Source organism: Microcaecilia unicolor, chromosome 4, assembly GCF_901765095.1.
Source record: "Microcaecilia unicolor chromosome 4, aMicUni1.1, whole genome shotgun sequence".
NCBI classification, from domain to species: Eukaryota; Metazoa; Chordata; class Amphibia; order Gymnophiona; family Siphonopidae; genus Microcaecilia; species Microcaecilia unicolor.
Window position 1 is genome coordinate 279938861 of NC_044034.1, and position 26360 is coordinate 279965220.

Sequence of the window (26360 nt, forward strand, 5' to 3'; positions counted from 1 at the left end):
TGTGCAAAATCATCCGTCTTTGAGCCATTTTCAAAAGGGAAACCCAGAGTTTTCCTGTTTGAAAATAGCTCTAAGTTGAACTTTTTTTTTTTTTTTGGACGTACTGAGCTAAATGTCCCATTTCTGACTTAGATGTCTTTTGGGTTTTTTTTTTTTTCCAAAAATGCCCCTTCATGTATCTGCTAACATTACTGCTGGCACAATCCAGTGTGGGGTAACTTTATAAGTGCATAAACGCCATTTTATATAAGCAAAAGAGCTCTTATAAAATTGTGTGGTCATATTTACACAGTAAGTATGTGAGCTGAAAAACTAAGTACATAAGTACATAAGTAGTGCCATACTGGGAAAGACCAAAGGTCCATCTAGCCCAGCATCCTGTCACCGACAGTGGCCAATCCAGGTCAAGGGCACCTGGCACGCTCCCCAAACGTAAAAACATTCCAGACAAGTTATACCTAAAAATGCGGAATTTTTCCAAGTCCATTTAATAGCGGTCTATGGACTTGTCCTTTAGGAATCTATCTAACCCCTTTTTAAACTCCGTCAAGCTAACCGCCCGTACCACGTTCTCCGGCAACGAATTCCAGAGTCTAATTACACGTTGGGTGAAGAAAAATTTTCTCCGATTCGTTTTAAATTTACCACACTGTAGCTTCAACTCATGCCCTCTAGTCCTAGTCCATGCATGATTCACATAACTATTCTTGGAAACACAGTCTGGGCGGAGTGGAGACAGAGCTGAGATGGACCCACTTATTTTATAAAATATGTGGGCATATGAATGTGTAGGCACACAACTGAAGGACTCATTTCCAAAACCCTCTAAGTCCAATGGCTTTAGCAGGTTTTAAAAATAAGCCCTTCAATTTAGACTTTCCTTGGGGTTCAATGTGTTTTCCTTGTGTGCGGCCAGAAAATCAATACTGGCGTCTGCTTGGCCCGACACTGTATTCTGCATTCTGGTCTATCACAGGAGTAGTAGGCCCATGCTGCTAAAGGTGCTAACTTCTGCAATCTGCACACTGCTAACTGCAATCCACCAACAGGAACCACAGGGATCAAAAACACCTCTCACTTGGCATTACTGGGCTTTCAAAACCTGCGGATGATTCAATTCCTGTTCTCCCTCATTTCTCCTGCTCCTGCAGTATGTTCTGTTACCATGGGAGTATCTTCCTACCTGGGGAAGAAGTGAAGGCAGTAGAGGGAAGAGCCTGATGGAATGGGCTTACTCAGGCCTGTCCAGCATGGTAGCCCTGAGAGAGACTAAACTCTTGCTCTCTAATCTTTCCTGCATATCATAGTAGTCGTTAAGTGCCTCAGTCCTTCAGATCCTGCTGCACCAGCCAGTCCTTTCCCCCACCTGCTGGAGGCAGAGAGATGCTGGCTGGCTGGCCAGCTATGCTGCACCTACTATGCCAAGGGTTTCAGACTGGCTAGAAGTGTTTCTCTTTCCTCACCTGCTGGTAGGGGAGCACAACCCACTTGTCTGGAGTCAAGTGGCAGGATGTAAAGGAATGATTCATTTTTCAAAAGTCAACATGTGTATCTACTTCATGTTGGAAAATCAGGGAGTTTTATGCATTATTGAAATTGCATGCATAAATCTGCAGCTACACATACTACTGAAAATGTAACTCATAAGGCAGCAATTCCCAACAGGGTCAGCTCAAGGGATAGTGGTGCCCTGAATTAACTTGATTTGGCAGCACCTCTCCCCCCGCTCTTCCTGTGGAGTTGGCATCTCTCCCTCCTCCCCCCTCATATAGTCTCTCCCTCACCTCTGAAAAAAAAAAAATCAAAACACAAAACAGCACACAACAATCACTGCTTTTGTTAACCTCTAAAGAAGTCCCAAAGCCCCACCAATCAGTCATTCTGTGGAGGAATACATGCTCTAAGGCAGTGCGACATGACTCTGCAGTGTTCTCAAAAACATTTTAAAAAGTCTCAGATCTCCACCAAACAGCTCACCAATAAAAGGATCTGCAGATCATAGCAACTCCAAACTATGGTCTATATTGTAGAGCAGTTCTTTTGGAAAAAAAAAAAGGGGGGGGGGGGAGGCAGGGAAAATAAAGAACATCACAAACTCAAGAAAGCAAATTTGAAATGAAACCAGCATGTCCAGCATTTCAGTGATATTTCCAACTTCATGGAGAATATGTCAATAAATCAGCCTTACGTCTAAAGAGAAGGCAGAAACCATTCAATGCGTACTCCCATTAGGCTAATTCAGGATGGACCTGCTGAAGAAGACGGAAGCTGGTGCAGAAAATCCCTCGCTGTCTCCAGGGTGTCAAAAAAAATGAGATTTACCTTCCATAAATACTTTCAAATGGGCCAGATACAACAGAGCAAATTGAATGTGACATTGATGTAAGTCAGTGCAGATTGGCGAGTAGGCCTTCCGCATGGATGATACCCTGGATGAAAAGTCTTGAAAGCAGAGTATATTTTTATTTTCATAGATAAGGGGAGCACGAGACCTACTGGCCCGCAATATTTTTATTTATTTATGTATTGCACTTGTATCCCACATTTTCCCACCTATTTGCAGGCTCAATGTGGCTTACAATACTTGTAATGGCAATGCCATTCCAGGTTACAGAAATACATTTGGTGTTAAAAAGATGACAAGAGTAGTAAACTTAACATATCGATCTGATCAGACAGTTGAATAGAAAAAGAAAAAAAAAAGACATTCATAATCAGGGACGCGTAGTGGTGTGTTGTATGTAGTTAGTTATGGATTTTCGTGGTAAGCTTTGGTGAAGAGATAAGTTTTCAACGATATTTCAGTTTTGTGCACATAATTAAGCAGTTTGAATATTACCACTCTAGGTCTAGCATCTGGGAGCTCGACTCAATCACGCCCGCTCAAGATTTTTTTTTTTAGTGGGAAAAGGAAACTTCACAAGCCAGTTACGAAGAAGTGTGCTTACACTACTGCTGCCAAAACCTTCTTGTAACACCAAGTGCCAGATGCACAAAGCATTTTCCCCAGAGAAACAAAAATGTGAATGCTGCAGATATTTGTCCCAAACAGCTCCTACTCTGTTGCTCTAGCAATCATGCCTGCTTGGAGCAGGAATGTAAATATTCACCAAGTTGACCACAGATTATCAGCTAGCTGTCCTTGATGTGATGCAGAATAGGTCTGCTCTTTCTGGGATGATGGGGGAGGTGTCATGCCATGCATTTCACTTGACCGTGTTATTCAACCACCTAAAACATTTTGTTTTAATACATTTTAAACAAACTTATGAAGGCAAGAAAACCTTTAGCAGCATTTCCCCCACCTATATCTGTATCTGGCTCACAGGAGCATTAGGACATTTTTACGAATGACACTTCACATTGTGTATATTGGTTTCATGCTTTTGGGTCCAATACCAACATCTCTACCACTTTCAAACTCTGTCTTTTCTGCTTTCTTACCTTATATAGTACCTTTCTCTAAGGATAGAAAACTACCCTAATGGAGAGATAGGATGGGGTAGTGGGGAATGGTACTTAGCAAGATGCCTTCCCCCTAATTAGTCACTGCTCCCAGTACTACCCTCCTGTAATGCCCCCTGTTATTTAATCCTCCTGAACTTTCTCTCTCATACGAACTGTTTTGTAAGATCTCTCACAAATAAATATACAATCAGCTTGGGATGGGAGATGTCAAGTCTCAGATGATACTATCTCTGCCTTACCTACTTGGTTTTCCCAAATATTAAGTAGGAAAGATTTTAAGCATGACTGTACAAGATGGAATAGTGCAAGTGAAAAGTGCAAAGGCACACAAAACCTCTCAAGAAACAGAAAGTGAACAAAAACAACACCACCACACACTTATGCAAGTGTCAGACAATGGGCCAGTCTTGGTGCCTAACCAAAATAAAGATTATGCAATTAACAGGATGCAAACTGGCTTTAAAGCTCACCAAACCAGATTCAAAAACAAACACCTACACAAAACCACTTCAATCTTAAGATAGAGCCTTTCTAGTCAACTCCCAAACATTTCTTCATAGCTGTTCTCTACTTCTCAAATGCACCTCAGAATGGGTTCTGTTTATCTGATTCAATAGTGTTTACAGCTCTTGAAAAGTTTATAGTAATAAGCGTACCTCTAATCTTTGGAGCATGTATGGTGGACAAATTGGCCAGCGTCTACCTAAAAGCACAGCCCTACTGTACCTGGAAGTAGCCGTGAAGAATACCTCAAGCTGTGATTCAGGAAAAGGTTACACAATATAAACTAACCTCGACCTTAAAGCTCAAAGCTTTAAGGAGGGGGAAAAAAACGCCTAAAAGTTAGGATTTTTTTTCCTCTAAATGATAAACCACATGAATAAGATAAGTTGTCATAAAAATATGCTTTAATTTGTAACTGTAGTTGATGTTTCAATTTTTCTTTAGAAATATAAGAATACCTCTTAAGTGGAAACAATAATTGAAAACACGTAAGATCTGAAACTAATACAGCTGAACGTTGCAAAAAGGATCTGGTTTCTTTTTCTTTTACAGATTATTTGTGAATCCTACAGACACTGAACCCATGAACACTGCAATCTATCAGAGAAGTATAGGTTAATACTACTTTTAACTTCTCAATTTTAACCAAATTTTAACAAATTCAAACCCTCTCTTTATCATAAGAATTGATTCTTTGTGTTTTCTTACAGGTATTAATAGCTCACACCTGGCAGCAGGTAAGTGTATCACTAAAGTATCCCTTTATCTATCTTAGTTGTCGTCTTTGGTACTTGGCTTGTAGACTTTGGTCTTTCTTTAATATTGGAGCTCAAGATCAGTAGTATCCTCTGTACATAGCATCGATGATCTTCTCAATTACGGTTGAACTGCAAGCTTTATAGACCTTTCCTGCCAACAGTGGATACCTATCAGAAACTTATAACTGTAGCCAGTTTAAATAGGGACAAACCCTATACTTCCAGGCCCTATTCTATAATCACTTTTCCCTTCCTCTAATGAAGAACCTTGATGATGTTCTCCTTGATTTCCTCGGGAACCCACTCAACTCGCGTAGATATCAGTGTCTGCTCTTACTGCACCCAGAATTTCCATTCAGTTCTTTCTCATGTCACTCAGAAACACATTTTGAACTAGCAATCACATTTAATCAAAATTCTATTTCCATAAAAGTCTACATCCAACCAGTGGCGTAGCAAGGGCGGGGCGGTGGGGGTGGTACACCCCGGGTGTCAACGGGTGGGGGGGGTGCATCCGTCCCCCCCCCCAGCGCAGCGCCTCCCCCCCCCCCCGACACGGTCCCCCACCTGTCTACGAGCTCCATCCATCTGCAGCGCTGATGTAAAAATCGTTTCGTCGGCCCTTCCCTCACTCACTGTGTCCTGCCCTTGAGGAAATAGGAAGTTACGTCAGAGGGCGGGACACAGTGAGTGAGGGAAGGGCCGACGAAGCGATTTTTACAGCAGCGCTGCAGATGGATGGAGCTCGTAGACAGGTGGGGACCGTGTCGGGGTGGCGCTATGCCGGTGGGGGGGGGTGTCGTGTTGGTCTGCACCCGGGGGGAGTGCAGCGGCGATCCGCCCCGGGTGGCAGCCGCCCCCGCTATGCCACTGCATCCAACTCACTCACTGAGTCTTTCACCATATCAAACTTGTGGCCATACTTTAATGTCACTCTTTCCAAACAACTTCTATTGCACTTTAATACCAATCACCCATCAAAAATATATTAACTTTTGCACTAACAAAACCCCTAACTTTTGTTAACTGTTTTCTAGTATTGGTTGTCAATCACCTCAATCACTCACCTCTCACTTTTAGACCAAGGTTGTGACAACAGTAGGCATCACACACTCACATTCCATTCTCCATTTTGGTTTCAAACTTCCCCATAGGAAAGAACGTAAAAAAATGACATATTTCAAAATTTTTAAGGTAAATCACAGTCAAACAAGTTCAAATTCACTGTGCAATTCATGCACATCTATACCCACAAACCAATGTTTTCAGTTTTTAAAAGTCCCATTTATTTAAAGACGTCACCCAATTTTTCTTAATAAAATCATTCTAAATTTCTCAAAATCCACTGAAACCACTTTTAGAAAATTAATTTAAAAAATCCCCTAAATGTCCTCCATCGAGGATTTTACCCGCCCAAAACAAACAACCAAAAAAACCAACCCATCCTGAACCCTAAAATCACCCCAAACGTCCAACCCTGGACTTCCTTACCTAAAAGGATTTTATAACAAAAACCACCTCATCTGTTTATCTGAAGAGATTCTCAGGAACCCATAACTACAACCAGAATTTAAAATAAATTATCCCCTCAGGCACTAGCCTACTCGCTAACAAAACCACAATAAAAAAAAGTTATTTTTCAGGCCACCAGACCTCTTACCTTGCTTCCCATGGGCTCCCTATGTGGCGACCACCTTCAAACTGGGTCCCATTGGACCCCAGCAACCCTGAACACTAACCATGGAGAACTGCGAATTTTGCAGAACTCTGGCCGGGCAGGCTCAAAAATCGAGTCCCCAGCTTCAAATTGGGCCTAGTCGGAGCTCCAAAGATGCACTGAGCATGTGTGAACTCTTGCACATGCTCAGACCGCTCCCACCCGGCAGGCTAGGCCCAAAGCCGTCCATTTTCCTGTGGACTGCCTCCTGTTTCCCCTCATTCGTGGCCAGCGCTTCTTCGTGGCTAGTTGTGTTTTTGCAACATCCCATCCCCGGACCCTCCTGAAGCCCTCCTCTGGCCACTAGCCACCAATGCCACCTGGAATCAGGTTCAAAATGGCCCAGAAGATGCCCGGACCTCTTGACTACCCTTGGAATGCCTCCAGACCCCAACTTTTCCTATTTTTAAGATTGCATTCCTTAAGGATCATGACACTCTCATCAATGCAGCAATGTAGGAAATAAGATTAAAGTGAAGGCCCTTAGGATGGTTTGAATTATACATCATCTTCCATGAGTATCTAAGATACTTTAAAACAGCATTTCAAGACAGCTATGGTGAAATTCTCCTTTACAGTTATATAATTCTAAAACGATACAGCTTTCTTTTTAAGTACTGTTTTTAAGGCTTATTTTTTGAAAAACAGTTAAAAGTACAAGTATGCACTAACAATCTTGCTGCCTCCATCAGACTGGGCCTCTCCATCTCTCACTTTCTGGCAACACATAGTTCTACACAGCCATGAGGAAGCATTTCAAACCTCAAGCAGCCTTGCTGAGAAGCTGTTTTAAAGCAGTGACTCCATTTAGCCAATCAAAAGTTGGATTACTGCAATACCAACTGCTGGTGAATCTCATCATTGGAAAGGAAAACAAACAAAAATCCTTTTTCATATTCCCAGGTTATGCCTATACAGTTGCTCGTTTTTTGTTTTATTATTATTATTGATTCGATATCTTCTACCCCTAAAACAATTAGCAACCATAAAGAATCAATCTGGGATTATCAGGTTTGCAACTGCCAGCCTCACTGGGCCATCATTTGAGCTAGATTTCATGAATGCCATTAGAACCATTTGGAAGGAGGGGCTATTTTCCATGGTCCTGTCAGAGGCTTACCATCTCTGACCTTTCTCATGACCTGTTTTATATCATTGGATCTTTAGATACACTGATATAGAGTTTCAGAAGTTCTCCCTGTTCCACGCAGAGGACCCAAGAGGCAGACAGAGCTCCGAAGTCTCAATGAGTGCTTGAGACAATGGAGTAGGGATCACAGATTTAGATTTGTTAGGACCTGGGCAACATTCTGGGAAAAGGGAAGCCTATTCTGAAAGGACAGACTCCACCTTAACCAGGATGGAACCAGGCTGCTGGCGCTAACATTTCAAAAGAAGATAGAGCAGCTTTAAGCAAGAATGAGGGGGAGAGCCAACAGTTGCTCAAGGGTGCATGGTTCGGAGTGAGGTATCTTTGAAGGATACTATCAAAACAGGATTTAGGGAATCCTGATAGAGAGGTTTTAATAAAGGTAAAAGAAAGCCAGGAGTGTTTAAGGGGAGAGGGGAGAGGAAAGAGTAAAGGTTGCAAATGATTCCTGTTATCTTGTAAGCAGCTTGTAGATACAAGGAGAAACCACAGTTTGAAGTGTCTGTATACAAATCCTAGAAGCCTAAAAAATAAGATAGGAGAATTAGAGTATATAGCATTAAGGGGCATTTTTACAATGCAGTAGTAGAGCTAGTGTGGTGTTGTCACACATCAAATTGGGACTACCACTTGGCTATCCTACCATCACCTAAAATAGGTGGCAGAAAGGGTTCCCCCTAGAAATGGCCGCGTGCCAATCCCTGTGATTAGCACAGGGCCATTTCTTTTTTGGGGGGGCCTCGGCGCACAGCAAATCCATGCACCAATGCCACCACAGGCCCTCTTCTACTGCAGCTTGGTAAAAGGGGCTATAAATGAAGAGGTAGATATAACAGGTATCTCAGAGACCTGGTGGAAGGAGGACAGTAGGTGGGACACTGTTACCAGGGTATAAATTATATTGCAATGATAGGGTGGATCAAATTGGAAGGAGGGTTATGCTACATGTTAAAGAGGGAACCGAGTCAAACAAAATAAAAATTCTGCAGAAAACAGTAATGTGAAATCCTTATGGATAGAAATTCCATGTGTGAAGTGAAACAGTATGCTGGCAGGGCTGTTATTACTGTCTGCCATGCCAAAACCAACACAGAAGAAAACATTTTAACAGAAATTAGAGGGGTGTATCTGTCTGGGAGGGAGGGGAAGCTGTCTTTGGAGCTTCAGCCCAGGAACAGATTTATTTATTTTGACATTTATACCCACATTATCTCAAACATACTCAAGTTCAATGTGGCTTACAATAAATAAAATTACAAGCAAGGTTTACAATACCATAAACAAAATATCAAGTAAGAGCAGAGTACCACAAATAAGATACAAATAAGAGCTAAATAATAAACCATTGATGGCCAGTTACATTCTAGCACACTCCATCAATGGGAAAGCTGTCAAACAGGAACGTTTTCAGTCTTTTGTGAAATACCAAGTAATCAGGCTGACCCTTGATTGCAAGTTCCACCACTTAGTACCCTTGTATCCAGTGGTGTGCTGGAGCAGGCTCTCACAGGCTCGCAAGAGCCGGTTGTTACGTTTTTAAGAATTTTGGGAGCTGGTTGTTAAAGTAGGGCCCTCCATGGCTACTTTAACAACTGGCTCCCAGAATGTGGGCTTGGGCCCCCTGCTGAATTATCTTTTACTTTGCTGGTGGAGATGCTGAGCCCTGCCAGCCAAGTAAATAGACTGTTGCTGCTCCCGCTCCTTGTTTCCAGCTCTGGGCAGCAGGCTGGGACTTCTCAAGCTTGTGAGAGAAGTTCCAGCATGCTGCTCAGAGCAAGACTTTGGGAGTGGTGGCAGTCCATTTATTGGCTGCCAGCACGAAGGGAAGGAGGAGAGAGAGGCAAGTGTTGCTCCCCCCCCCCCCCCCCCGGCCACCCCTGGCCCTTCCAGCTGCAGAGCTGGCTACGTCTGGAGAAAGAGCCTGTTGTTAAAAATTTACCAGCATACCCCTGCTTGTATCTAAAGTGTGCAGAGTGAACCGTCTTACCCCCCTGTCTACAAAGCCACGCAGCAATGCGGACACAGCCCACTCAAAATGAATATGATATATTAGTATTTATATTCTGCCAACTCCCAAAAAAGTTCAAAGAGGATTATAAGAAATCAATATATTTATGTATTCATACTTGATAATACTGCCAATCGCTAAGTAGTATCTGGGTGGTTTACAATAAAAGCTCAGAGAGCATGAAATTAGTAATGATAAAATAAAGAGAAAGAAGAGGTGTAGAGAGGAAAAGGTAGGCTTGAGAAAGACAAAAGGAAAAAAAAAACTATGTTGGAAAGGCTTGATTGAATAACCAAGTTTTCAGGAGTTTCTTGAAAGTAAGATGTGATGATTCAGACAAGATGAAATGGTAGAAAATTCAAAAATTGGTGACCAGCATAGGCAAAAGCAGTGGTTCGTGTGATATCCAAACATTTCCAAGAAGACAGGAGGAGCCTCCACGGAAAGTCAAAGCAAAACAGCAAAAGTAGAGGCTGACAAATGCGCAAACCAATAGGGAGATAATATCAAAAACCAGTTTATTCAGAATATTCATATCAAGGATCTGACATGGTCCGTGTTTCGGAACCAACTGCCTCAGGGGTCACAATCAACTTTCTACAAAAAAACAGGACAAATTAAAAACATAATATTAAGAGATTTCAAATAAAATATATCCGCCTTAATAAAATATGTAGCCAAACATATACGGACATTCATAATAGCATCACTTTTCATTGTTTGGTGTTTCTCTGTCCACAATATCTGCTCACATAATTATAATATATTAACATTTTTTTACATAATTTATCATTATACATTTACAAATGTGCAATACTATTATGAATGTCCGTATACGTTTGGCTACATATTTTATTAAGGCGGATATATTTTATTTGAAATCTCTTAATATTATGTTTTTAATTTGTCCTGTTTTTTTGTAGAAAGTTGATTGTGACCCCTGAGGCAGGCGCTTTAGCGCTGAAACACGGACCGTGTCGGGTCCTTGATATGAATATTCTGAATAAACTTTTTTTATATTATCTCCCTATTGGTTTGCGCATTTGTCAGCCTCTACTTTTGCTGTTTTGCTATATCCAAACATATAACAGAGAGAGGGGGAAGATGTAGAAAATGTTGCTCAGAAGAACATAATGTGTGAGGGGAGTGACAGGGTACAAGTAGTCCTGAAATGTAGTCAGGGACAGAAGGGAGAAGACCTTTATATACCAACAGAAGCAGTTTGAAAGTGATTCAAAATGACACTTGGGATTTTCAAGCCTACACCTAAAAGCCTCTTGAAATGAACAGTATGCACTGTGCAATGCCTTGCTGCACAAAAACATAGGAAACAATTTACGGCTGCTGAAACTGAAAAGCAGCACTCTTCCCCTCGGCAATATATGCTAATGCAGCCGATTAGCAAACTGGAACTCGCACAGGGAAAATAACATTTTAATAAAAACACACATTAATTTTTCTGTATTTGCAAAGGTAGAAGGCACCAATTTTCTGTCCCTTCCTGCAGTTCTGTATTACTCTGCTAGACACTGTCGCAGTGACACCAAGGGTGGCCCATCCCAAAGCTGGAGATACCACCACTATGCTGAAGATTGAAGATCAATGAGTTAGGTTTTTCTCATGGGCCCCAGCCATATCTAAAACCGGTTTTGACAGAAGCACATTCTAATCAATAAAAAGAAAATAAAATTCTTTTTTCTACCTTTATTATCTGGTCATTTTTCTTATTGTGTTGGTCTCGATCTCTGGTTTCCTCTTTATTCTCTCTTAACTGTCTTGTCATATCCATTTGGTACTTCTTTTCTCTTCATGCCCACCATGTATCTTCTCTCTGCATCCCTACCTATCTGACCCAGCATCACCCTTGTCTTCCCACCAATTTGACAATCTCCCATCTCTGTGTCCCTATTCTTGCCCTGCCCAACATAACTCTTTTGTGTGCCTATGCCCCTCCTCCACATGTGCCAGCATCCCTCCCTCTCTCTTCCCTACCTCTGCCCCCTCCCCCGGCGGTCCAGCAAGGGTTCCTCTCTCTTCCCTCACTCCTGTTCTGTTTCCTCTTTGCAGGAACAGCACCTCTTCCTCTGCTTTCCCCACAGGTCCTGACACATCTTTCCTTTATTGTCCTCCAGCACCTCTCTCTCATTCCTTCCCCCCTCACAATGCAGCACCTCTCTACCTCCTTGCCCTCCCGCCCAAAATCCGGTACCTCTTTCCCTGCTGTGATTAATCTTTCTGTGCACTGCCAGCACCCTCAGTAATAGCAGGCTGCTTCAACCAAGCCAGAGGCCTTCCTTAAGCCACATCCTGCCTTCAAGGAACAGAAGTTGCCTTAGAAGGGGTGGGACACAGCTGAAGGAAGGCACCGGCTTGGTTGAAGTAGCCTGCTATTGCCGAGGGTGCCGGTAGTGCACATCAAGAATAATCACGGCAAGGAAAGAAAGGTACCAGAATGCGGGGGTAGGAGGACAAAGAGGTGCTGCACTTGAGCAGGGCAGTGTAGAGAAATGTCTAACCCTCAGGAGGGAAGGGAAGGACAGGACGGGATGCCAATGCATGAGATTGGACCCCTTAAGCATGTGAGCTGGAGAAAGGGCCCGAATGCGTGCAACATATGCACTTGGGCCCTGAATAGGCATGTCTGCTGTCGGGGTACCTGCTGTTTATGAAAGACCAAGGTTTGAGGAGATCAGGGGTGGGGGAGGGGCAGAAAAGGAAGGATCGTTTTTCAGCATCTAGAGCCAGTTCCAAAACATGGAGAAAACATACTCTTTTCAATCACAGAGCATATGTGGTACTAAGCTTCAACAAATCACAGTGGGGGTCTGACTTGGATACAATCCAGCAAATAAAATTTGGACTTTTTGAAGCCCAGTTTAGAAGATAAAATCATCCACAAGAAAGAACCTTGGTACGAACATGTCCCTAATCTACAAAAGTTATTAGAGGAAATGTTTGCTAGGACTCATTTCTGGTGACAATCATTCTTTAGCTGCATCTTTGATTTTGGCAGCATAGTTTGATTTTGGAAAAGTACAGTGTCGAGGTCAGAATGGCTTGCCATCTATATGGACCTTTATAAGTTTGAGAAAATAACGTTTTCCCTAAGAGGTGTAAATCTTTATTTTACGCTAAATGGGCACCCTTCCCAAGTGATGTTCTTTAACACTCTATTTTTATCTTTTGGATCTTCATTCTGGCATGCAGCTTGTACATTTTTCACTAGCTGCATGACCAACGTGTTCATTTTCATCTTGGAGACATGTCTTTGACCATTTGAGCTTTCCTCTTAGCTTAATTTGGAATGTTGCACTGTTCTCATTGTTATAGTTACAAAAGTTAGATTTGATGGGAGGCAGGGGAAGGGGAGGGGGCTCATCTGGGAGAGCAGGAACAAAACACACTTCTACGGAAAAATATTACGTACAGACTAATACCGTTTGTTTTGAAATTGTCTTGTACATGACGCATAAAATAAAGATTAAATTACAAAAAAAAAGTTATTAGTGGGACACCTGCAGATCTACCGATCTAATAAGCCGTCTTTCTCTTCATATAAAAATGGCAAACCTAAATTATAAAGCTCCAATTATACAATGTCAACACTGAAAATTACAGTACCACTTAAAAGCCGGTTCTGTGGTTCATACAAATCAAGCATTATAACTTTTGCATTATATATGACACTCTACAAAAAAAAGCTGTGCAACCTGGGAAGAGCAGCAGCCTCTTCCAGGAACACAGCAACATGAGAAATGCCAGTGCAGATGAGCTGGGAAAGGAACCAAGTTAGTACTTGCTGCTCCCTCCTGTGGTTGATTATAAATCAAAAAGAATATTCCATCTCTGGCATCCACTAGAAACTTTGATTACTGCAAAAGTAGGGTTCAACAAGAAGACAGAGTTAAGAGAAAGCTTGCAGATCTTGTACTAGTCACTATCAAAGGCAACACAAAGGTTTGAGAACAACTGTTACCTATATCTGTCAACTCATTATTATTAGTATTATTATTATTTATACCATGCCTTTACATTGGTAGTTCAAGACAAGCTATATTCAGGCACACAGTAGGTATTTCCCCGTCTGCAGAAGGCTTACAATCTAAATCTGTAGCTGAAGAAATGAAGAGTTAAGTTTCTTGTTCAAGGTCACAAGGAGCAGTCAGCAGAATTCAAATCCTGTCATTCTGTGCAGATTCCACTCTTCGATGTCTATATTTAGGGTTGTACTACCATTCTGTACAGAATATACCCTGTCGCTTGCCTTGAGCTTGGATTTGTAAAAGCAAAGAAAATGTAAAACTCAAATCCAATGATAAACACACCTTTGATGGAGAAATCACAACTGTTAGATCTGTTAATCATTTTCTGTTCTGTAAAATGTATGGAATCTATTTTTTTTTTAATCATAAAATACTACAAAAGGTGGCAAAATACCAGAGAACTTTCTAAATAACTACTGGTATTTTCCAAGCAAAACTAAAAAGAGCTTACTTACTATTCAGTCAGCAGATGCGTGAATTCAAAAAACAAAATAGCATCCCATCAGGATCCCTGATTTCCCCTCCCCTCCCCTGAGGTGACCTAAGAATCTGGGGTGGCTGTGTCACCAAAACAGAGAAGTTATTAGAAGGACACACATTACTACTACTAATCATTTCTATAGCGCTACTAGACGTACGCAGCGCTGTACACATTATAGACAGGTACTTTCTCTGTCCCTAGAGAGCTCACAATCTGTGTTTTGGTACCTGGGGCAATGGAGGGTTAAGTGACTTGCCCAAGGTTATAAGGAGCTGCAATGGGAATTGAACCAGGATCAAAGCCCGCTGCACTAACCATTAGGCCACTCCTCCATACGCACAGACCTAGCAATATCATAAACCCTCTCTCTCCGGCTCAAAAGGAAAACCTAACTGATAACATTCCAGTAGTAATACAACACTATTCTATACTTAATTTCTCTCCCCATGAGAAAAGTTTAACATCTCACGTAAAGGACAGGTATGTGAAGAAACCGGTTCGGCTAGCTACTGTTTTGCTTGTGCAAGCAGCACTAGGGGACCTGTATCGTTTCAATGCCTGGCACCATAACCAAAGCAGAAACAGACTTGTTCTGCCAAATTTCTGAGGAAATGTCAAGGTTCCTGTATTCCCTAGATGCCAGATTTCATGTGTTTTTCATCAGCTGCAGAATTAAGAGTGCAAAATGAGCCACTGCACAAGGAAGGAAGAAGGCTTATCCAGTGCTGACTTACTCAGATTTGGTATCGGAGACGTTGAAAAGGAAGGGGGAGAAACACCAGCTTCCAAGAAACTATTTTAGCTTTCAAAAATAGTACCAAGTAAGAAAGATTGTGTCTCTTTTGTTGGACATAGGTTTCCCTTCATGTAGTATGTCACAGGCAGAACCTGTGACATAAATTCAACAATGCTACATGTGACAAGACACAACCCCATGACTGGGGGAGTGCGGGATGGAGGTGCAGCCTTTGAACAACAAGCTTTCTTAGGCACTGATGTTAATTTCTAATAGATATGAATTCAATTTTCTTCCTGTTTCTCCTTTCGGGTTAGAGAATTTTTATAAAGCTGTTCTTTCAGCGTCATACAATTTGAGTGTTATGGCAACAGGCATTATACAGCCTAGAGCCAAACCATTCTATAAACACAAAAGGGGAGAGATGTACAGGAAAACTCTCAGTCATCCAAAGACAGTGCATTAAGACATTAATTCAAAGAAGTACTTTCTCAATCCTGTGCCTGTTTGGTTGCAAGCATACAATTCCTTTTTGGTTCAACTATTATAGGAACAACAGGCTGGTAAAGAAAAGATTACTCATCAGTAAGATTCCCTCTAAAACATTATTTTCCTTTTTTCAGTTCTTCATAAAGCTGCAGAGCAAACACAAACTTTTGAGATAGCCTTTTGAGGGAGGTCTGCTTTGACCTAGCAACACGTTGCATTCCTGGATTTTTAAAACAGAATGTAATGGGTTAAAATGTGATCTCAACTAGGTCATCTTAACAATTCATGGGCAAGTGCCTCACAGCCTATCAGGATGCTTCTTCCATTGCAACCAAATTATGACAGCATACAACGGAGAGGGTCAAAGTACAGAACAAAGCAATCCAGGAAAAAAAACATAGTGGTCTCTCAAGAAAATACCCAACACAGGCTGTGTTTCGGTGTAAAACAACACCTGCCTCAGGGGTCGGTTCAACAGGACAGCACAACTAATAATAATCAGAGGGTGATCAATCCGCTCTCAGAGCCGTAATCCATTAACTTGATGAGGTCCAAACTGTCATGAAATTGCGCCAAAAGAAAATTATGACATCATAAGAAAATAAGCATTACCATACTGGGATCGATTGAAGGTCCATCAAGCACAGTATCCTGTTTCCAATAGTGGCCAATCCAGGTCACAAGTACCTGGCAAGATCCCGGAAATAAGCAGTGGATTTTCCCAAGTCCATCTAAATAACGACGTGCAGACTTTTAGGAAATTATCCAAACTTTTTTTAAAATCCTGCTAGGCTAACTGCTTTTACCACATTCTCTGGCAATAACTTCCATTAAGTGAAGAAATATTTTCTCCGGTTTGTTTTAAATTTACTACTTAGTAGCTTCATTGTGTACCCCCTAGTCCTAGGTTTGCATACAGGAGGCATTATTTGAGTATGCTCTGGGATTGTATTTTAAAATATCATTGTCAAATATATGCTTACTTCTTTCTCATCCTTCTACTCCGATGCTTAATGATTCTTTTCCTCCTTAAACCAATATAACTCTCTACTAAAGCTGTCCTGAGGTCCCAGCTACTATGCAAACACTCTGATCAGAACTGGCTTCACTTTCCTAGCATCCATACAACTCAGAATGCTGATGAACAGACTTTTTCAAAGCACCTTTAAATATTTCTATGGCTATAAGTGGGGCCCACGTGGTATGCCAGCATTGAGGAGATGCCAAACATGGGATAAAAATCAGAGTGAACCATACCCTTACAGCCCCCTTCCATCTCCTTTGTACCCTGCTCCCAGACATGAATACATGCATGCTCCTTAAGGCCCACTCATCCCAAATGTAGGAGTGTGAGCCAGCCAGCTAGCCACACGATGACATCTATTCTCTGGAGCGGCCTACTGTTCAGTGACTATCCTCTCTATACACTTTCAAAAGTCTTTTTGTGAGACCGATAGTGATATTCTCTTTGTGTTCAGTACCTATCTTAGTATCATTTTCCTGTACCTGAATATATGTAAACCACTTTGAATGTAGTTGCAAAAACCTCAGAAAGGCGGTATATCAAGTCCCATTTCCCTTTCCACTCACAAACTGTTTTCATGAACAGTGAAGATTCAGCATGGCTCAGCACAAAGCTCAGCTTAAGCTAGCCAGCTTCTACATACATACTGAGGGACATTTTACCGCCCAAGCTGACTTGCAAAACTGGGTGGTTTACAAACAATAAAAAACATACAGGCAGCAGCGTGGAAAGGAACTATAAAATATGATAGGAAAGAGAATACAAAGTTATACCAAAATAATTGTAGCAAAACAAAGAAAGCAAAAAAGGAAAAGGCAGTAACTAAAGAGGAATGGGAGGGGGGGTCAAAGTAACATAGTAGATGACGGCAGAAAAAGACCTGCATGGTCCATCTAGTCTGCCCAAGATAAACTCATATCTTGAATTTGTACCTGTCTTTTTCAGGGCACAGACCGTATAAGTCTGCCCAGCAGTATTTCCCGCCTCCCAACCACCAGTCCCGTCTCCCATCACCGGCTCTGGTACAGACCGTATAAGTCTGCCCTCCCCTATCCTCGCCTCCCAACCACCAACCCCCTCTTCCCCCCACCTGCTCCGCCACCCAATTTCAGCTAAGCTTCTGAGGATCCATTCCTGCTGCACAGGATTCCTTTATGCATATCCCACGCATGTTTGAATTCCGTTACCGTTTTCATCTCCACCACCTCCTGCGGGAGGGCATTCCAAGCAGGAAAACTGTAGGGAAGTGACCATCTATGCAAACTCATGGACGACAAGTCACTCCAGAGAAAAGTATGGAACTGGATTTGGAGGGGGCAGGTGAGGAGTTCTGCAATATAGAGCGAAACAAAACACAGTCCTAGTTTTACCAAACTTATGGACTGTCTCTCCAAGCGGTTATCCTAAACCAGCAGTTTTCAAATCTGGGTGTCAAGGCCTGGTTATCAGGGTACGAAAAATATACTAATTGTGATCGTAGATCAAACGTATGCAGATCTCCTGGAAAGTCATTATGGATATCCTTTAAAAAATAAAAACCCTGGGCCTGCTAGAGATTCTCACAGAAACCATCCGACTTACAGAGAACATAACTCAGCAGCAGGAAGAGCAGAAGTGGAGCTGGAAATTTTATTTTGACTGAGAGCATAAAGCCGTTTGGAACCTGAATACACAGCACCTCTGACCTGCAAGTGACAGCGTGGGATCCTGGGGTTTCTCATCTCTACAGAATGACTTCAACAAAAGGAAGAGATTATTTAAACCATGCAAATGAGCTATAATATGGAACTATTTAAGCTAGTGTTTTTGAGTGATTTCTGGATGCTGTGCACATTCTTGCTGCCCATTTTCGTTTTTTTTTTTTTTTTTTTGAAAGGGTGGTATATGAGAGTTTTAAACTATTAAACTATTTAGATAACGTGCTATTGTAAACCACCCAGAAAGGCTCCTCATTGGGCGTATATCAAGACTTATTAAACTTGAAACTTATGTAGATCCAGTAAAAAGCATGTTCACCTGCAAATTATCCAAATGAGAGATGCACAGCTCACCAGATACATTTTTTCCGGAGATGGGAAGGCGGTAGAACGAGAGGGCATGAAATGAGATTGAAGGGGGGCAGACTCAAGAAAAATGTCAGGAAGTATTTTTTCACGGACAGGGTGGTGGCTGCTTGGAATGCCCTCCCGCGGGAGGTGGTGGAGATGAAAACGGTAACCGAATTCAAACATACGTGGGATAAACATAAAGAATCCTGTTCAGAAGGAAGGGATCCTCAGGAGCTTAGCCTAGAATGGGTGGCAGAGCCAGTGGTTGGAAGGCGGGGCTAGTGCTGGGCGGACTTATACGGTCTGTGCCCTGAAAAACACAGGTATAAATCAAGGTAAGGTATACACAAAAACTAGCACATATGAGTTTATCTTGTTGGGCAGACTGGATGGACCGTGCAGGTCTTTTTCTGCCGTCATCTACCATGTTACTATGTATCAGTTCCCACCAAAAAAAAGAAAAATCACCTAATCAACATGAGTTTCTGTACCTATCTGTGTTTCAGAATTCATCAGCTCCTGAAAAATCAGGCCACACATGCTTTACGTGGAGAATGACAAGGCATTTGTAGCTGGGATGGTTTCTATAAAGTTTCATTCTCTACAGTACCCTGTTACATACACACCCATTAATGAAGCATCCTAATTTAGAATTCTAACCCAATGCATCTGTTTTACTATACAATCAGATAAACACTCCACTTCATTTGTGGCATGTGCTGCTTAGGCCGGAAAATAATACAGATGAGCGTAAGAATTAAATTCTGGCCACACAGAAGGATTTGCTTGCAATTTACTAAACCATAAATAACAGCAATAAACATATATTACAGTTTCTAGCTTGCACCTCTCCTCTGCCCCTCCCCCTCCAACACACACACATTGCCATGCAGTGTTCACAACTGAATATCTGCCACATATCCACCATAGAGGACCCCTCCATGTATAACTCTTTAAAAGTGCAAACCAGGGCAGGATTAAGGCACAGGCAAACTAAACCCGTGCCTAGGCCCATATGGTACTTAGGAGGGACCCTCTCAAATGTGTAATTTAGCAGCCTCCAAGGCAAATTTTCGCCCCAGAAGTCAGCATCTAGCAGAAAGGAGGAGTGCATGAGTGGGGAAATGAGGAGGAACTAGAAACACCTCTACCCTTACAAATCTGTCTGTTCCAAGGAGGTTTTATGACAGGAGATGACATGACATCAAAAAGTTGAAATCTCCCCCACGCAGCCACCATACTGTGTGACCCCAAACATTTGAAGACTCTATTGAAAACAATAGAAAACATGTGAGGTTTATGGACTACCTTTGTTTTTGTTTTTAATTTGACAGTCTTTTTATTTACTTGAAAGTTCCCATATAACCCAAGGGATTGGGGTTTTTTTTAACCTTGGGTAGGGGGTTCCTCACAACTAGGCCCTGAGGCTCAGGCAGAGCCGGGGCTTTTCTTAAAGTTGCTCCATACAAAAAGAGAGCCTCCTGCAGCTCCAAAAACAAGTCTGCCGTTCCAGAGCACCCGCACCCCAGAGCCCCCCCCCCCCCCAGAGGTTAAAACTCCTCTAGTTACGTATAGGAAGCTTTCAAATTTAAAAAAAAAAAATAGTCATAAAACTCCAAGTTTGCTCTTGTTTTCCATAGAATCTGCACGTTTGGGGTCACACAATATGGCAGCAAGCTCCACCCACTGTGATCAACCCACAAAAGTGGGTGAGATAGGCTCTTGCTGACTCCTGTCATAAAACCTCCTTGGTCTATTCTCCCCAACCCCAGGGTGTTGTCCTCCAGTCTAAAGAGGAAGTCAGTGAGCAGCACTTCTTACTTCCTCCTCTTGGTTTTCCTCTGCCATTAAAGATCATATGGGACCCTATTTGTCAGAGTTTTAAAATGTATTAACCCTTTGGGAGGCTCAATTAAGAACTCTAAATTGAGATTTAACCCTATGAAATTTGCATAAATGTTTCCCAGGTCTGTTATTCACCTGAAGCATTTTCTACCTGAGCACTAAAATTCAGGGACTAAAACATGCAGAATCCACATGTAGTAACACGGTTAAATAGTGAAGGACAACAAAAAAAGTTCAAAATGGCCCATCCAGTATGCCCAGTATTGGTTTATGCACTTTGGGTAGATGTGCATATAAATTTGGGGGTAAATTCTGCATAGGTTGCCAAAAGACTGGGCACTAAGCTAGTATTCTATAGTGGCATGTCAAATCTGTTATAGAATACTACCATGAGTCCGCAGTTGTGTGCCAAAATTTAGGAGAGACTACTTGTGCCATGTAGGCGTAAATGGTGGCACCTTAACGTGGCACTTGGGCACATAAATACAGCTATTCTATAAAGTGCGTGCAAGAATAGTTGGAACACCCATACCCCTCCCCACGTTAATGCCCACTTTGCATTTACATGCAAGAGAAGTTAGGCGCGCTGTATATAGAATAGGGGCATGACTTATGTATGCAACAGCAAATTAGTGCCAATTGGGGTTTGTCAACATCAATTATTGGTATTTATGGCCAATTTAGTGACAATTAATTATGTTGCGCCTAACTTTGCGCATAGTCTATCTAGCCAGCTTGCCAAATTTATTCCAATATTTCCAAAGTTTCACTGCTTGAGAAAACTTAAAAAGAAAAAGGAAGACCTGTAAACTGCAGGACACAGGTCTGGTATCCATGCCTTGTTAAGCCAATACAACTTATTGAACTTAAATGGATCTATATCTTATTTACCCCTCCAGATTTTGAAACCCACTTAGACATTTTTACTATGATTTGCAGTATATTAAATAAATAAATGGAATTTGGAATTTGACTATTGCCTACCCTATACAAAAGCTTTGAAAGCATAAAAGTTAAAGATGGTCACCACTTACCTTTTCACTATCAGCTTTAGAGTTTTGTGTGAGCCCTTCACCAGACAGATGGCTTCCTGCCTGAACCCAGAAAGGTCCACATCATTGATGCTAATGATCTCATCCCCAGCCAACAGTCCATCGGCAGCTGCAGCTTTGCTCCCTTCTTCGATCTGGAAGGATAAAGAGTAGTGGAGATCAACACAAGGAAAGAACTGCTTGCTCAGGATGTTGATAGATCAGGTGTAAATGCAAAGTGCTACAAAAATTCATTTGGCTAGTAAGTGGAGACATTAGCAAGCTGTAGGTCCTGAGGGACCACCCAATACCATATAGACAGCCCTTGGGCCAATAACAGAATAGCAATCTGAATTAGCTAGAAATGTTCAGACATATTAGAGAGGGACTTCATTGGATCCCAGTGATGTCCATACCTAAGATGGATGAACACTGCTGAGAAGGAACTTGCAGGATTTTTATGAATTTTATCATTTACTTGGCATTGAAACATGGCTTAGAACTTGTACCCTATTCTGTAAAGATGTCTAGGTGAATACCTAACACATGAGTGGTAAGCATCAATGGTAGGAAGGGGGCATCAACCAGAAAAGGAACGTCTAGCAACCCAGTGGTTCTGATTTGGATGTATTCATTTTCAACATTATCCATGTAGTAAGACTGTACAAATTGTAACTTAAATGGATCCTGTTACTGACTCAGGCTCCCTGGCTCCTAGCCTCTTTAATGGATATACCAGCAATACTTCCCTGAAGCAAAGCCATTGCCCCTGAATCATTCTATGCTTACTACTACTACTTAACATTTCTAGAGTGCTACTAGGGTTACGCAGCGCTGTACAATTTAACAAAGAGAGACAGTCCCTGCTCAAAGAGCTTACAATCTAATAGACAAGTGAACGGTCGGTCTGATAGGGGCAGTCAAATTGGGGCAGTCTGGATTCACTGAACGGTAAGGGTTAGGTGCCGAACGCAGCATTGAAGAGGTGGGCTTTAAGCAAAGACTTGAAGACGGGCAGGGAGGGGGCTTGGCGTAAGGGTTCAGGAAGGTTGTTCCAAGCATAGGGTGAGGCGAGGCAGAATGAGCGGAGCCTGGAGTTGGCGGTGGTGGAGAAGGGTACTGAGAGGAGGGATTTATCCTGTGAACGGAGGTTACGGGCGGGAACGTAAGGGGAGATGAGGGTAGAAAGATAGTGAGGGGCAGCAGACTGAGTGCATTTGTAGGTAAGAAGGAGAAGCTTGAATTGAATGCGGTATCTGATCGGAAGCCAGTGAAGTGACCTGAGGAGAGGGGTGATATGAGTATATCGGTTCTGGCGGAATATGAGACGTGCAGCAGAGTTTCTGAACAGATTGAAGGGGGGGATGGATGGCTAAGTGGGAGGCCGGTGAGGAGTAAGTTGCAGTAGTCCAGGCGAGAGGTAATGAGAGCGTGGACGAGAGTTCGGGTGGTGTGTTCAGAGAGGAAAGGGCGAATCTTGCTGATGTTAAAGAGGAAGAAGCGACAGGTCTTGGCTATCTGCTGGATATGCGCAGGACATCTCAAGTCAGATGGTAAGAAGTACTTAATGAGGCCAAGCAGGAATTGAAAACACTTAAACGTACCAGTTGAGAGTTTACAGAAAGGGTGTCTAAATCAAGTAAGGTTTTATGCAGATGGTGGTATATACTTATGGAGGAAAAATATTTCAATAAAACAAATCTCCTCCTCCTTGTCTAGACATAAACTCAATATAAATCATGGGTTCTCAACCCAGTCCTCGGACACACCTAACCAGTCAGGTTTCCAGGATATCCACAATGAATGCCCTCTGGAATGAAAGAGCATAGGATGAAGTTAAGAGGAAATAAGCTTAAGAGGAATCTAAAACAAAATACTCTTTCACGGAAAGTGCAGTGGATGCATGGAATGGCCTCCTGGTGGAGGTCGTGGAGATGAAGACTGTGTCAGAATTTTAAAAAGTATGGGGCAGGCACATGGGATCCCTTAGGAAAAAAAAGGAATTACTGATCACTAAGGATGGGCAGACTGGATGGGCCATTTGGCCTTTATCTGCCATCATGCTTCTAATATGCATGAGATAGATTTGCATACAATGGAGGTAGGGAATGCAAATTTATCTCATGCATATTCATTATGGGTATCCTGAATACCTGACTAGCTAGGTGTATCCCAAGAAATGAGTTGTAACCTAATGGTATAGACAGAATTAGGTCCATGGCCAGTGCAGGAGGACAGAAGCTAATTTTGCCTGTGTTATGGTCACACTGTAGAATTACAAAAATGAGTCAAACTGGAGTGAGACAATATCAAAGAAAATAAAAAAATATAAATAGTTTCTGTTATAATAGCCAATGAGGTAAGAACTGCCCTTTAATTATCCATATTCTTAAAAGACTACAGTGGAGAAAAAAACCTCAGCATTTGCTTAATTCAACTAGCTCTTATATAGCTATGTCAGCTTAAATGAGCTTAAAGCAAAGCAAAACATCATAGGAGGAAAAAAAAAACACTCCACTATGTTACAATTAACAAGTAACTATAGTCCAAGCAGTGCAGTTAAAACCAACAGTGACTCTCTGCAAAGCTGTTAAATCAGAGTAGTCAATCCAAACTAATCATGTTGGTCCTAGTGAGTCTTCTATTCCCTCACATCTGTCTCTATCATATTGATCTTTCCTTGTTAGCTCTCTCCTCCTTTTCTTTTCTTTGTCCTCTCTCAAATTTCATCCTCTTTCTCACCCTTCAGTTTTCCACCTCCTTTTTACTTTTCACCTACTTATACACTTTCCATCTGCATTTCTCAGTCCCTAGTTCTCCCATCCTAATCTCCTTGACAATCCCCTATGGGTTCTGTCCCAGAGTTCCATCATAGTGGACATGTCCCCTTCCTTCACTTTACTAGCTCAGCATCTCTTCTTTCTTTATCCTTCTCTCCACAGTCCAACATTTTGTCTCCCTATCACCACCCCACCCTTATAGCCTAACATCTTCCCTCTCTCTCCACTCCCCACTCTTGTAGCCAAACCTTCCCTCTCTCCCCCTACATTTGTAGCGTACCATGTTCTTTTCCCTCCCTTCCCAACAGTGCAGCTTCTCCCCTTTCACACCCATAATCATCCTCCTCTCTATCCCTTTCTCCATTCCATTATTTTCTTTCCTACCACATAGAGCAACTCTTCACTCTGTCTCACTTCATATCTAGAATCCCACCGTCTCTTCCCTTCCCTCCCCCCTCACTGGTCCAGCATTTCTCTTTCTCCCTCTCTCCCCTGCCCAATAGTCCAGTAGTTTTCCTATCCTCTCCTTTTCCTTCCCCAAATGGCCCAGCATTTCTCCTTCTCTCCTCCCCTCACTCCATAAACCAGCATATCTCCTTTACTTCCTCCCCCCTCCATTGACCAGCATTTTTTCTTCCCCTCCTCCTCTATGGACCAACTTTTCTTCAGCCCTCCCCTGCCAGCAATGCAGCATCTCCACTTGCCTCTCAGCCCTCCCCTGTGTACCTTTTAAAGGTGGTCTTCGCCGCTTGAGGAAGCCAGCAGTGAACAGCGATTCTGACGCGCTGCTTACGCCTACTACAGAGTCTACGTCTCTGATACTTATAGCCTCTGCGGAAACAGGAAGTGCGTCAGAAAGACCACCTTTAAAAGGTACAAAGGGGAGGGCTGAGAAGCAAGAGGAGATACTGGATTGCTGGCAGGGAAGGGAGGAAGAAAAATTGTTGGTCCGTGGAGAGGAGGGAGGAGAAAAAAAATTCTGCTCCATGGAGGAGGAGGAGGGGGAAGAAAACAAAATGCTGGTCAGTGGAGGGGGGTAGGGATACTAAGGGTGTTAAGAGTCAAGGAAAGATGCAGGGTTGCTGGCTGGGGAGGGAACAGGAGGGAGAAAAGTCAAACCACGGGGTGGGCAGGGAGAAAGGGATGGTGACATCAATTTCAACAACAGTAAAGTGGTGGAACACCGTTCCACCCTCTTCCACCACAAATTAAGCCTTGTGTAAATCCAAACGACCTGTGACATCTATAAATGAAGCAACAGAGCAGAGACAATGAAACAAGATGGTATTTTTAGAAATCTGTTCAGAGCACAACTGTACTAAAAATTACTGGCACAAGAAGGCAGAGTTATTTAAAAAATTTTGTTTGGCAAATGAGGTAACCAGGTCTAGAACTTAACATAGCTTTCAATTCTCTACAGGAAAAAAGCAGTTAATCTGGTTAATAAAATATATTGCATAATGAGCCTGCGGTGGACAAGTGCTATATGAATCAGCTTGCCCAGTCAAGCATACTATTTACAAGCATGTACAATTTCTACAGCATAGAACAGTGATTCTTAACAGAGCCCTGAAGGCACACCAAGTTTCAGGATATCCACAATGAATATGCATGAGACACAATGAATATGCATGAGACAGATCTGCATGCACTTCCTCTACTGTATGCAAATATGTTTCATGCATGTTCATTACGAATATCCCGCAAACCAAACTGGCTAGGGCTTCCCAAGGACTGTGTAGGGGCATTCACTGCACCCAGGGCAGGGCTAATCATCAGATGGACTAGGACACTGCCTAGGGCAGCAGCTTCCTATGGAAGGGGCAGCAAAGAACAGCTGTAGCCAATCAGTTGTTCGCCATCAAGAATGTGCAGTTTTCGTAAAGATTGTGCTCTGTTTGTATATAGTGTGCACTCTTTCCCAATAGTACACACATGCATGATGGTTCATGCCATGTGTAATGGTTCATGCATGCACATATCCAGTGTTTGTAAAACTGAATTAATGCACACAGAGTTAATTTATGTATGTTAAAAAGTTCTAATGCATGTTCATCTTAATGAACACAAATATGTGAAAAAAAAAAAAATTCCAAAATTCAGGAATAAAGGCCAAGCCAGCTACAAACAAACCAAAATCTCTTCCCTGCCAATATCTATGGCTAAGGATTGAGACAAAGAACCTTTAAGGAGAGACAGGTGAACCAGTTCAATGAGCCCTATAAAAAAACTGTTCATGGATAAACTGACAGCAGAAAAAATAAGGGGCCTGTTTACT

General features: G+C 42.2%; 1 protein-coding gene across 2 annotated transcripts in view; it reads right to left on the reverse strand.

Annotated features, from left to right (window-relative positions):
• The window catches only part of SHROOM2 (shroom family member 2), a 290687-nt gene that overhangs the window by 145865 nt on the left and 118462 nt on the right, over positions 1-26360 (reverse strand). For both annotated transcript variants that reach the window (XM_030201621.1, XM_030201620.1), the window contains exon 2: positions 21306-21457. In XM_030201621.1, coding sequence (XP_030057481.1) covers positions 21306-21457 — 152 coding nt within the window. The remainder of the gene's footprint in view (positions 1-21305; positions 21458-26360) is intronic.